Consider the following 14,287-nt stretch of genomic DNA (forward strand, 5'->3'; position numbering starts at 1 on the left):
GCAGGATTTTTACAAACTGTTCAGCTTCATTGCGCTTTTGCTTTTGTGGCAAACTCCATGGACACTGCAGAGAGCAGAGCTGAGCCAGAGCTGTGTGCTGGTCGGTATCCTGCCTTAAGGGGAAGTGCTACCATCATTTAGCTCAGAATAAATCAAGAGTCATGCAACACATCAGCCTTGGGCAGAGACAATACAAGGCATTAAAGCCCTGGGTTAAGTTTGTTACAAACTTTTGGCTTGAGGGTACCTTACAAAGGTGCAATGTCTGTTAATGCTGGAGCCAAGCTGTATGAGATATGAGTCTGGCACAGAGCTTGAGAATGGGCCTTGACTGGGTAGGGGCCATTTGGGTGTTTGAAACAACCATTGCTGAGTCTGTAGCTTATTCATGAGCTGCATGCCCTGGCCTTAGCCATCCATCACGTAGATGTGTTTCTGCTCCTTGAATGGATGGGTGGAGCTCTTCAAACAGGGTGAATAGAGACCTCCCAGACTTGGCCATGAATCAAGCCTTGTAAACTGTGATTTGGGGTGGTTGCCTGAAGGGTTGTCACCAGTAAGAGTCCTGCACGCGCTACCCATGGCTGGGCCCCAGTAACACCAAGCTGCTTGACAAGGGGTGACTTTTTCAATGGCCAGTGGAGAAATCACAACATTCAGGCCTAAGTATGGGCAGTCTGTCTGTCTCTCATCAGGTGGATTGTACCCATGCAGGACTTTCATGGGCCACTTGCAAGGGAATCACACCACCTTTGTGGCCTGTGAGGTTTTCGGATTTGCAGGGTGGCACAAGGTGAAGGTGGTAGCAAAGGGATGATGCTGATCCAAACAGCTCTGCCATGAGAGAGATCAACCATCAAAGCCAGGGCTTGAGGTTCCCAGACTTTACCCTTCAGACTGGGCTTTTCCCAGGGTGGGAACCACAGAGGAAGTGGGTTGGGCAGGGATTTATGTCCCTCATGGTGCTGTAGACTGAATGTCACCACCAAGGAACTGGAGAAGAACAGGAACACCTCAATCACCTCAAGCCCTGCAGCAGGGAAGCAGATTGCATTGCAGGGAGCAGCCCCAAGCAGTGCTCAAAGGGTTCAGGTTTCCAATGCCCTCAGATTCCTTTGCTGGCTGTGTGTACAGACAGGGATGGAGAATGACTGAACCTGTTGACTTACAGCCTGTTTTGTTTCCTGGTACCTGCAGGTCAGTAGATATCAGCCCAACCAGACTGCACAGCTTAGCTCAGCACTTTAGACACCGGAGCTCCAGTTTGGAGTCACAAGGAAAGCTCCTCGGCTCAGAAAATGAGACAGGGAGCCCTGATTTCTACACCCCAGGGACTCGTAGCAGTAATGGCTCTGACCCCATGGACGACTGCTCTTCCTGCACCAGCCATTCCAGCTCGGAGCACTACTACCCTGCTCAGATGAACCCCAACTACTCCACCCTGGCAGAGGATTCCCCGTCGAAAGCCAGAGAACGGCAGAGGCAAAGGCACAAATCAGCAGGCAACCTGGTCTCTTCCAATTCAGGGAGTATGCCCAACCTGGCTGCGAGGAACGGGACGGGACACCATCGTGTCTACCTGCACAGCCAGAGCCAACCCTCCTCCCAGTACAGGATCAAAGAATATCCCCTGTACATTGAGGGCAGCTCCACGCCCGTGGTGGTGAGGAGCCTGGAGAACGACCAGGAGGGACACTACAGCGTGAAAGCACAATTCAAAACCTCCAACTCCTACACAGCGGGGGGGATGTTCAAGGAGAACTGGCACGGGGATGAAGTGGACTCGGTCAGGCTCACCCCGTCCCGCTCCCAGATCATAAGGACTCCATCTCTGGGCAGGGAGGGCCATGAGAAAGGCTCGGGTAGGACTGCGGTGTCGGACGAGCTGCGGCTCTGGTACCAGCGGTCCACGGCTTCCCACAAGGAGCACAGCCGCCTCTCTCACACGAGCTCCACCTCCTCAGACAGCAGCTCCCAGTACAGCACATCTTCTCAAAGCACCTTTGTGGCACACAGCCGGGTCACGAGAATGCCTCAGATGTGTAAAGCAACATCAGGTAAGAGCCAGGCCCAGGCAGAGGGGCGGGAAGGATGGCAGCCTCATTCAGCCTGGATTTGTGCTAGGCATTACACCCCAGCTGGAGAGCAGTGCCAGACCACAGCACATTATCTGGCCTTCAGACACTGCTCACCAAGCCTGGAGGTGTAACACTGGGGAGAAGGCCTTGTCCAAGACATTCATCAAGTGGGAATGTTTTTCCATGGAAATCATCACTTCTCAATGATGCGCTCAAAAGACAGAGAGAGACCAAAGCCCGGTTATTGTCAGGTCTTTCATCAGAGTGCAGTTGGGTTTTGGGTGATGGCACTAGAGGCTGAAGGTGACAAAACCACAGGGACCATCACTACTCATAATCACAGCGAGGGGAGAGATGAAGCAAGCAGGGGTTCAGCACAGACTAGGAGAATGTATGTCCTCACTGAAACACCAAAAGCATGAGAAAGGTGAAGTGGGGCATGCCAGCCCCTCCACCCCCCACAAAAACGTTTTAGCAATGACATCTTTGTGCACTGCTGAGACTTGGTTTTCCCATGCAGCTCCAATAACTCTGCTGATAATACCCTGAAATTCAGAGTGCTGAAGTTTGTGCAGTGTTATGCCTCTGTGTCATGTACAGAGCTTTGCACTCCTCTGTGCTGTTAATATTAAATGGTAAGAAAACAGTCAAATTCATTACACTGAGAAGGCCACAATGTGCTTTGAACCAGACCAAGGTTAAATATTTACTGGCCATCAGTCACTGCTTGTCCAGCCAGTGTGGACAGATCAAGGACTTGCTAAAAACCTGAGCCACATGCCTCAGCATGGGAGACACCATTGCTCTGGCCTCACTTGTCACTGCCTCCCAGGCAGACCAGTGCATTGTCCAACCATGCTGGCTGCTGGCCTTCTGCCATCCCAGCATGGTGTCCAGTCCATGGTGACCACCACGCTGGCAGAAGTGGGGCCCTGCACTCGCTGCCAACTCCAGCATGGAGTCAGAGATGGTTTGACACAGGCTCCTCATGGGCCACCAACAGCTGCCCAAGAAGAGGCTGATTTATGTGTGATGCCAACACTCACAGGAGAATCAGGTGTGGACCACGACACAACTGAGTAGCTGCTAGAACCATCCCATGTCTCCCTATGAAAATCTGTCTTCCTCCCTTTGGTTAATGGGTATTATGTTCCATGCAGCAAGAGAAAATGCTTGAACACTGGAAAGCTTTTGGTTGGCCTTGGAAATGGTACCAGTTCAGGAAAATTGTGGCTTTGGGGTGAGAGCACATAAAAATCACTGTCATTCAGTCTATTCCCCCACTCAGCTGGGTCTTTAAACCTAAATGTGATACCTGTGCAGCACAAGTGTGCTCAGTAATCACAGCATGGCCTGACCAGTTGGCAGCATAGATTGGTTTTGTGTTCAGAGTCTGTTCCCAGTCACAGCTGTGGGAGGATACTGACCTCAGGAGCTGTCAGCTCCAAGAAGCAAATTAAAATTTGGTTTTCCCTTTAAGTGTCATTTGGCAGCAGCTAAAGAATTTAACAGCAGAGAGGGGTGCCAGGTAGAAGCCTCCATAATTTCAGCTGATCAGTCCTATCTGATAGGTCTATTGGGCTGCATACTGTCCTTCAAAGAGGATCAGACTCCTAGGCATGTATTAAATCCAGAGGGTCAACACTGTATGGACTTGAGGAAGAGGAAAGGTTGGTCAGGTGGATTTATTTGCTGGACCCTCACCAGGGAAATTCCCCCAAGAACCACTTCCCATTTTTAGTCCAGATTACTTCTGTCTTCGTTCAACAAAGCCAAGCATTTTTTACAAATGCACAGTGAAAGGAAGTTGTATCTTTTGAAATCTTCAGAGCTGTCTTCCTCCTTAGCACATGACCAGTGTACTTGTCCAGGCTCTCACCACTGCCAGCCCTGGCTCCTAGGGACACAAAGCATCTCCCACCAGCCCTGGAAGCAGGAGGCTGAGCCTGGCAGGCTGAGCTCCTCCAGTTCAGGACCCATGGAGTCCAGGCAGCAGCAACCAAGCTTCTGTGCTGGGAGAAGCATGGTGTGTCCCAGGCAGGATCAGGAGAGTCTGGGTGGCTGTATTCAGCTGGAGGCTGTGTTCCTGCAGATCTGAGGCCACATCCAGCCCGTGACTTGCAGCAGTGTCAGCAGAGGCTGTGCTCCTGTGCCGCGTCCAGGCACAATCACCCAGGAACAGGGCGAGGCCTGTCCCAGGCTGTGTTTCCTCACAGCCAGACGTGTTTCTGCTCGTCTGACCAGCTGATGCTTCTGAACCACCCCTGACCTTTGCGTTCTCACCTCACCAGTCGTTTTCCTCCACCCTTGGTTGTTTTCCAGCTGCCTTACCTCACAGCCAGAGGAGTTCCACGCCGTCAAGCGAGCTCGCAGCCACGCCGCCGGGCAGTCCCCACCACATTCTCACATGGCAGACTGGGTGAGTGTCTGTGGGGACAGGTTAGAGAATCCACCTCACTCAGTGCTGCTGAGAAAAAGCGCCCCACACACAAGCACAGCTATGGGGAATGTTTCCCCAGTGCTCTATCGCCTATATCTGCACGGAGCATTTCCAGTCTCCCACCTGTGCTCTTGTGGGGGTGGAGCTCTGGTTTAGGCTGACCAAGACATGGCCGAGCCATCCACACCCAGCAGCAATGCTCCAAGCAGTGTCAGACTGACAGGGAAAGAAGCCTTGCAGGTTCCTCCTGCTTGGACAATCTCCTTCCTTCAATCTTCATATGTTGAAATAGCTGATGTTTCTTTTTCAGCAGCTATCACACTGACTGTCCACACCAAAACCTTGTGCAAAGACAAGGTTCAGTGCCTGCCATACCTGTGTGTGCAGCAACCTCATTTTTCTGCTCAGTTTTCCCCAGCAGTGTGTCTGCATGACTATTAAGTGCATCTTTTTTCAGCTACCACTAACATGAAAGTGCTTCACCAGAGTGTGAAGGGAGGCATTACACATAGGTAGCCATTACTCATGTAAATACAGTAATTGGGTTCTTTGGCACACCTTTACAAGGCAGGGAGTTCCAGGAGTAAATAAACAACCTTTTGTAAGCTCCCATGGGTATTCTCTAGCAATCTCTGTCCAGCAATTCTGTCCTGCCATGTGAAATAAAGGTCACTTCCAGATCCCATCTAACGCAGCACATCCCAGATTAGGGGATGAGATTTTGGTGAGATCAGCTAGATCTGACACTACAGTCCTCAAAATACCCTAGTCCTTTGAAAACATTTCACTGTGCAGCCACTGGAAAATCTCCTGCCCTGTAATTACCCTGGTCACCTATGACCAGGTTTGACCTCTGGTTTTACTCCAGCCCTGCTTGTGACTGCACTTTAAATAGGAGATGAGGAGAACCATAACCACAATCCCTTAGGTTTACCTGGATTTTAAATTCACACATTTGACATCCAGCCTCACATGGTCTTTGCATGTGCTTCCAGCTTTAAAACAGGAGAATGTTCTTGGTCTCATTTCAGAAAAAGTCAAGGGATAGCAAGATAGGCAAAAGGTACCTACCTTTATCATACACAGAAATTTCCACTATTAAGAGTTTGAGTCGAAACTCAAATTTTAGTCTCAGTCTCCATCCAATCCTAATTCTTCTAAATATCTTGATGATGATCAGAATCAAAACTGGTGAGCAGCCAGCTGAGACATCTGTTTGGATAATCCCAGCTTTTCTTATTTTTCCATACAAGATAAGCCCGGCACTTTGTCTCTCGCAGCAAAAATACATCAAGCCAAATTCTCAGCTGGTGAAAGTGAAGTTAGCTGGACTTATAGTTTAGGCCCTGCACCAACAACCAGTGCAGAAAGAATTGGAGACAAATCAGTACTTTTTTTGTGCCTGGGCATAGCACCCAAGGTGTATGTATATAAATACAGGAGTGGATGCAGTCTGCCATTGGATGCACAACACAGATTCCCTCACTGCAGGAGCAGCTGTGCCCACCCAGCACGACTCAACAGATTGACAGTTCTCCCCAACATGTTTTTGTGTCACTAACTTTTTCTAAAGATGATTCATCAACTTGTTTCCCCACTGGATTAATAAGCTCATAACAATGTCTGTGTCACTTCTTTTCTTTAACATTTCCTCTCTCCTCTTTCCTCCTTTTTTGCTCTCCTTTGTTCAGAGAAGCAACAGACAACTCACCCACTATGGATGAGTCTCAGTCTCCAACCCACCAAAGTACTGATGAATAGAGGTATAGTAAGGGAACGTTTTGTTCTTTCCTCCTTCTGCCCCACAGTCCGAGAGCACAGTGCGAGTGCCCGGCCTCCTGCTGTCCTGCCGGAGCAGCCCTTCAGCTGTGAGCCCGCTTGGCTGCCAGCAAGGCTTCCCTCAGTGCCTGGGAGCATTCAAAGCCCTTTCTGTGCCTTTTCAGCGAGTCTCTGCCTTTGCCCTGTGAAAGGGACTTGGGGCCAGCCTGCTCTGTGTCCCTGCAGAGGCTGAATGGGCAGAGAGAGCAGGGAGGGGGGCAACAAATCTGTGGCTTGGGACAACTGAAAGCAGTGTGGGCAGAGTGCTGTGGGAACAGTCTGGGAGCAGCGTGGTGGGGACATGAGCTTGGGTAAGCTTGAAGGACCTGGCCAGAGCTCCCGGCCTCGCTCCAGCCACAGCTCCATCACCCTTTCCTCTTCCCTCCCTGCTGCAGAACTGAGGCTGTTTGCAGCAGCCGCACCAGCAGAGAGGTTTTATGGAATGAAAAGCAACCCTGGTGCTGTTCCGGTGGGAAGACAGAGGGGGAAGAGTGAAGGGAACAAAAAACCCTCAGAGTATTTCTGTTTTAATTAAACTGCCATCGCTGTCTGACACTCTCATTTGAATCTACAACCATTCACAGCTGGCATCTGTCAAGTGTTTCAAGCCCAGCTTTCTAGAGATACCCCCATAAACCTCTGTGCTACAGCACAGAGCTGGGAAACAAAAGGCTCTTTAACATGCAAATAGCGATGCCCTTGCTCAGGTTCCTCTCAGACCCCAGTCCCAGGGAAGTCAGGTGGAAAACAGGGCAGAGGAAGCAGGAACTGTATCACATGTGAGATCAGTCCTGTGAGGTGGGGAGGGAGTGTAGGAAGGAGTAGGAATCCCTCAGTAAACAGAAAAAATGTGCATCTCCTGCTTTTGGCCTCAAAACAATCTCTAGTTTGGAAGTCGGTTCAAATCAAAGTGTGAGGGACAGACATCAATTCTGGCTGTGATGGCACAAATAGAGCAATCACTTTTCAAAAGATCCAGATTTTGACCTGAGTGTTTTCCTCTGGCAAGAAGCTCTGCAACCTAAGCCAGGAGCTGACCCTGGTTGGAGCTCTTAATGTAAATAGCAAAGAAAATTCTCATGAATTATCTCATCTGCTCAGTACAGGCAAAGAAAAAGGCAGCAAAAGAAGCAGTAGCTTGTCAGAGCTACCCTGAGATGAGTACTAAGCTACTGCAACAGAACACAGTCCTTTCCACATCAGACCTGGCATGGTCTCACTAGGCCCTTCCTGGTTCATCCCTGGAAAGCCACGTAACTCTGGGATTGCTCAGTGATGCACAAGGCTCTGCCCAGAGAAGAAGTGCTACAAGAAAGTGCCACCACCCTCCTCCTTCCACATTCCCACTGGGTGATACAGCCTATGGCTGAGAGAGCTGCTCTAAGGACTTGCTCCTTGGAGAGCATCCTATGGAAAAATCTCTATCCCAACTTACTACCAAGCCAGACAGCAGGCAGAGCCCTCAGACTGTGCAGAGACCTCAGGCAGGGCAGAGGCACAGCAGTGCTGCTGTACCCAGGGCAGGGGGGAAGAAGACACAGCAGAGTGCAGTGGGGTCTGTGAATATCCTGCATTCCTCTCCACCCATAATACAATGTTTTATGCTCAGGTTGAACTTCCCAGGAGCACTCACTGTCCTAACAAAGTTTCCTTTCTCCTGCAGGAACTACAATGATAGCTGTTTCCTGGATTCTCCCCTCTATCCAGAATTAGCAGATGTCCAGTGGTATGGGCAGGAAAAAGCCAAGCCCGGGACTCTAGTGTGAACCCCTGACCTCAAGTTAATCACATCAATGCCATTCTGAGATCACCTCACTGCCTCTCATTTGCCTTACCCAGATGCACTGTCACGCAGCACCAGCTTCAACTCTAAGCACTTTTTTCACGATGCAATTCAAGACAACATCTATGGAACACTGGCCCTGAGACACCCACCAGGACAGGAACAGAGCGCAGCACATCCCATTGCCAGACGGGTGCCCGTCCCTCCCACGGCCCCGGGGCAGCGGGTGGAGAGGGGCAGCCATCTGAAGAGTCAGTTTCAAAGTTGGTTTTCCTTTGAAACAATGAAGCCTTTCAAGGCTCATATCAAAGATTAGCGTTGCACAGCACATAACAGCAGTAAGAGTTCCATGACCTGCGAGATGAAGCCAACAGCATTAGTTTTAAGGGGGTGGGAATAGGACAGAGGCTGAGAAATGGAGACCATCATCCTGAAAATGCATCTGTTCTGAAACAGCAAAATCCCACCACTTCAGAGATGTGTCAGTCTCACAATCAGGTCAGCACTGCCAAAGATCGCCGCACCACTGTTGGCAGGATGAGTGTGCTCAGCAAGTTCTAGCTACAAGAACATCTCCCTTCTTTAACTCAATGGCAGGCACGACCACCCCCTGCAAAATGGCATTTCCTTCTTCGCTTGGAGTCCACCTACACGCAAGCAAACCAACCCCCTGTGCTGCAGACACACCCGAGGTCTGGGCTGGTATCACAGCATCACTGTCTGCAAGCCACTGTTGAACTGGACAGACAAGGTTTACAAAGGCATTACCTACAGCAGAGCCAAGTACTGCACTCACAGCATCTCTGTGGCTGGCACAGAGTGCCCACCAGTACATGGAGAGGTTGGGATTGTATTGGTTGTTTTGATACAGATAAAAATTACCAAAAAAACCTTTCCACAAACAGATACAGCCAATAAATTTGAATCTATTTCTGCACAAAGCGTTAAAGTGAAATCCAAGGGAAAGCACATCGCAATCGACCTGACACAGCCAAGCTGCGATCACATATCGGTTCCACTCCTCTTCCCTTCATTAGCACCAGTGTAGCAAAGGGCTCGTCACCCGTGCGCTGCCGTGTGGGAGAACCGGTCTGTCGGGAAGCGGGAAGGCTCCTGGAGCGGGGTTGGACAACCAGCAGACAGGCAAATCTTCCCCTTGCCAGAGAGAAAGAGAAGCGACCGAGCAAGCGTCGGACACAAGCGAGAGCTGCCTGTGGACACCAAATGGAGTCGCACGAGCGCGGCCTGGAAGGAGCTGCAAGTTTACACATACTTTAGAGCAATGCTTTATACATGTCAAGCCATGGAGCTTTCAAAGGCCTCAAAGACACTTTTGTAACGAACAAGTGCACAATCTAGGTGGATGTTGAAGCTGGCACGTCTTAGTCTTCACTGCGGTGCTATGCTGTTTTTATTGCCACTCAATGGGGGTGGGCGCCCAGCCTTCCCCTGTTGATGCGTGCAAACGATGATTTCCTATGGGAAAGGCATTAAAAGAAACGGCTGGAGGGGGTTACTTTGTGAAAAGCAGAAACTGAAGTTAGCTTTAGTTTAAGGAAAAAGGAAAAAAAAATAGTGTGAGTGTGCGTGCGTGTGTGTGTGTGTTCCAAGAATAACAACAGCATCTACCAGACAAAGTAGAGCGAGACGTTTCAAATTAAACACTGCAACTTGGGGGGCTGCCACACCTTTTGGTATTAAGGTTGCTGGAAAACTGCATTCCAGGCTTTAAAAGAGAATGGGTTCTGTGTAATTAGGCTTTGAAAAATGATGGGGTTTCTAAACATTAATGCAAGCGGCTCATGCCAATTCCTTCCTGCAGCTCACTCCAGAAGTGTTGGCTTCGGTTCCCTGCGCTGCTGCCTGGCATCACTGGCGAGGTGGGGAGGTGGCCTTGCGGAGATGAGGCAGCAACGGACAGAAAGGCTGTCATTTGTCCAGGGAAATCTGTGGCAGAGCTAGGATTGGATGGGGCAGGAGGCCAGGGGCTCTGAGCAACCTGGTCCAGTGGAAGGTGTCCCTGCCCATGGCAGGGGTTGGCACCAGATGATGTCACTTCCAAGACAAACCCCTCCCTAATTCTACAATAAGGAAACTCATGTTTACACATGAAGCATAAATGAATTTTCCCTCTGAAAAAAACCAACAAAAACACTGGCAAAGGGTTTACAAAGGTGGCCACACAAACCTTGTGCTTCTGGGCCTCCCTGAAGCATCACCCGGGAGTGCAATGCACTGTGACAGTAATCGAAGCCTTACTTTCAATTCTGGAAGAACAGCCAGTGGTGAGATTGCAGCCTTTATCTGAACATGCAAAATGCTGTTTTCACCATCTCTTTGTGCTTTGGGGTCTTTAACATGGGAATTATTTCAAGTTCCTAATTGGATTTTTAGCTGGATAAGAGATAGTACTGATTAATGACATTTACTGATAAGATTTGGTAGCTAAAGTGAAAGGATTAAATAAGGACCAAATTAAGCTACAGAGAATAATTTAGCCCAAGGATTTTTAGGGGCTCTGAGCAACTGTCTGTTTTCTTTTTAATGTCCCTGCTAAGTGGTTTGGGTTTGGTTTTTTTTTTTTTTTCTGTGTACCTTCTTTTAATTAAAAAGAATTCAACAACAGCGGCACTATGAGGCCTCTGGGCACTACAGGAAGAAACATTAATTCCTCCAAGACCAGCTCTGCAGTTTTGCAGCAAAGGTTAAAAGGTGGCAGCCCTGAAATTAGGGGGGAAAAATAAAAATGTTTAGCCTGAATTGCAAACAGGCTGGAGTGGCAAAAAAGCTTTCTAGAAACGGATTGAGTTTTGCTTTGTGTTCTGCTTTTCTGGTTTGCAATCAAGGCACATGTGAGCAGCCAGTCTGGTAGTAAAGACAGATTAAGTAAAACAGGTTTTACTGTTTAGCTCAATTCAATTAAACACAAATGTACATAAAATGTTAATCATATGAGATTAACATATTTAAGTATAACATGGAGGGGTATATACATAGCTATTATAGACAAGCACTTGACTACCAACTTAACCCCTCCTTTACTTTTTTATTTTTCAAGGCTCCATCTGCCATAAAGCCACAACTGCGTTCAATCTCCGTGTCTGACACTCCCTCTGTGTGGGCAGGAGCCAGGGGACGGTCCCTGCACGGGGCCGTGCTGGGAGGCAGGGTTTATTTTTAAATGATATTATATGCAGTCGAGTGTTGAAAATGTTGAAACAGTCCAATTTGTTTTCACTCTGTATTAGTTTTAGTTTCAGGCATAGCCGATCCCCATTCAGGTGCTATCAGATGACCAGTTACTGCTTAGTTAACTAGATGTAAAGTTTTACATATATATTAATGTCAATAGTTTTATTACAAGTTGTGTAAAATGGACTCTCTAGTTTAAAAAAAAGAAAAAAAAAAAAGAAAAAAAATTAGGTCTCTCCTGAAATTGACTTTAGAGCATGGAAAATGATTTTACTGGATTCTGTTCAACTGTAATCAAGGAAAAAAAATATGTATGTTGTAGAAAAAGTTGCAGAATTAAAAAAGATCTGCTTTTAATTTATTCTTTTTGTATTAAGAATTTGTATAGTTACCTTTACATTTTGCAAAACGGTGTTGTCAACACTTCCTTATTAAAGCATTTTCAAAATGAAACCTTGCCGTGGTCTCTTCGGTAGGGCAGAGCCTGGGCCATCCTCACCACTGCTAGAGATGCTCCGTCCAGATGTGTGCACAGCTGGCCAGGGTGTCCATGAGGGACCTGCTCCTTGGCTGCCGGGGAGCCTGATTGCAGGGAACACTAGGCATTCCCCCAAAAAAGCCCATCCTTTAGAGATCCCTTGGGATTCAGCACCCAGCAGATTCATGCTCGCTCCGTGCCATGTTCTCCCAAGCATTGGTCCCAGGGGCCCAGGAGGACAAAGAGTGTGACTGATACCCCACCACCGTGGGAAGCAAAGTCACAGAAATAACATTTAGTTACAACACACAACTTGAAATAACTACAAGTAAGGCTCACTTACATGGATTGGATGCCAAGTTGCTGCAACGCAGTTTCAGCAGTGCCAACCACTGTGGGACAGGCTTCAGCACCAGCACATTCCCCATGCTCCAAGGAACTGCCTGCTTGGTGAATTCCCAAGGGAACCCAACCCAAGAGGCTGCTCTAGCTCAGTAGGGCAGCAGTGATCCCCGCACAGGGTTAGGGACGTCACTTAACATCACTGGTGTCCCCTCTGTGGGCAGCAGTGACCCCTTTGGCCACCCAGCACCCCCCAAAACCACAGGCAGCTTCCAACAGCCACACAGTCTCACATGGGGCCTTCCCACACTTCCCAGCACCATTGCTTCGTGCTCCTTCCATTTATTCCCACTGTACAGGGAGCCTCTTCCCACCCCAGCACCTCCTGTATCGTCCACCCAATCCCCCCACATCCCACAGGGAGTAGGAGTTCCACTCCACAGGGAGTTCCCGGAGTGGGGAACCACTGCCTGCAGTAAATGCCCAGGAAGGTTTGGGATGGGACCAAACAGCCACAGTGAAGATTTTCAGACAGCCCCCAAACACCGGGACCTGGGCTCAGATTTCTTGCCGGTGACTCCAGTAGTGCTGCAGGCCCCTCTTCCAGCTCTACGCCTCAGGAGCAGCTTTCAGGGCAGCCTGCTCCAGATCTGATACCAGCACTGCCCACCTTGCACCAGCCCTCTGGGAAGGCACCACGCTGTGTTCTCATCCCTGGGTCCAGGAGTCAGAGCACTCTCTTCCCCCTGAGAAATGAAGCCACTTACATCCCAACCAGGTTCATTCTTTGGGCAAGACTGGATCGATGGTGGTGATGTTATGGCAGCCAGCAGGAGGGGAACCCAGTTCCTCCATTAAAACAAACTGATCCCACATACACCTACCCTAAGAGCCTTTCCAGCAGCACAAATAGCAAACAGGGAATTAAAGGCATTTAACTACCACCAGGCACAATAATACCAATGTCAGGCAGGTACCGCATAGTGTGAGAGTTCACACAGGTCCTTCTGCCACTGGGCTCGGGAAGGGGGCAGGGACTGCAACAAATGACATGGGGCACTGAAGTCCCAAAACCACTCCAGACACCGCTATGGCAAACTCATGACTTCATCCTAAGGCTAAAAGTCTTAGGATTCAGCAGAGTTATTTCCGCCTAATGCAAGAATTATCAGAAATAAACATCTGGAAAAGCCCAGAGGGAAAAGTCTAAATTGCTAAACTGAAACATACCCTCCTCACAAAAAAACCCCAAACTGTCAAGCAGTATGACAGCTGCACCACACCCACTCCTCCCCAAACTAGACTGAGGGTTGGGATTTTTTTGGCTAACAGGCATTATTAACTATTTGATCACAGTCTGGTAGCTGCAATTTGGGGCCATCCAGCTGCAAAGAGCCTCCAACTGCTGATGAAAAGCAGCTGCTGTAACAGTGTCCCCCCGGCCTGCCATCCCCCGAGGACCAGAGCTGGCTCTCACGTGCTGGACAGCTGGAAACTCTTACACTGATGTGCCGTGAGAAAGTAGTTCCCAGCTCCTTGGTTCCCCATCCAGCACCATTCCATGGATTGCAAGGGGATAAAGTTTTTCCGTCATGGGATTCATTCAAGCAAGGCGGCTGTATTTCAGGGACTGTCAGCAAGGAGACACATTGCTTAAATTACATTCTTTAAAACCTGAGCAGACTAAGACATTCCAACCTCAAATTCACATCCCTACAGGAGGTGCATCCCCACTCAAACCTGCACTCAGGGTACCATTAAAATTCTCCTCAATAATTAGCTCTAAGGCAGGAAGGAAAAATCCATCTAGCACTATTACAGATCCCCTAAGGAATCTGCTTCCCACTAAAGCAGACGATACAACACTCCTTAAACCATCCCCTGGCTACTCACTTGCTGCAGCTTCCAGGGAAATTACAGCTCTTCTGAACAAGGGACAATATTGTCCCTCAATTATTTACAGAGTTCAAAACTAAGGTCAAGATGAAGATTTAGAAACAGTTCAGGAAACCGTCTGGGTGGGGAGAGGGATAAAGTTGCGGTGTTACAAATGTTTCCTGTTGTAATAATGCCTCCAAAGAGTATCTATACAGAGCACTGCAAAGAAAATCATCAGAAACCACTGCTAATGAAATTCTTCCATGCTCTTGGTATCT

The 14,287-nt window shown here is 48.8% G+C and overlaps 1 protein-coding gene across 6 annotated transcripts in view; it reads left to right on the forward strand.

Annotated features, from left to right (window-relative positions):
• Positions 1 to 11,764, forward strand: part of FRMD4A (FERM domain containing 4A) — a 362,397-nt gene extending 350,633 nt beyond the window's left edge. For 5 of the 6 annotated variants that reach the window (XM_017740376.1, XM_017740375.1, XM_017740377.1 and 2 more), the window contains 3 exons: positions 1,198 to 2,057; positions 4,401 to 4,497; positions 8,000 to 11,764. In XM_017740376.1, the coding sequence (XP_017595865.1) occupies positions 1,198 to 2,057; positions 4,401 to 4,497; positions 8,000 to 8,102 (1,060 nt within the window). In that variant the 3' untranslated portion in view covers positions 8,103 to 11,764. Of the gene's footprint in view, positions 1 to 1,197; positions 2,058 to 4,400; positions 4,498 to 6,209; positions 6,282 to 7,999 lie in introns of all 6 variants that reach the window. The other variant, XM_008638367.2, reaches the window with a different exon arrangement.
• The last annotated feature ends 2,523 nt before the right edge of the window (positions 11,765 to 14,287 follow it).

The sequence above is a fragment of the Corvus brachyrhynchos genome, unplaced genomic scaffold (assembly GCF_000691975.1).
Source record: "Corvus brachyrhynchos isolate BGI_N302 unplaced genomic scaffold, ASM69197v1 scaffold307, whole genome shotgun sequence".
Lineage (NCBI taxonomy): Eukaryota > Metazoa > Chordata > Aves > Passeriformes > Corvidae > Corvus > Corvus brachyrhynchos.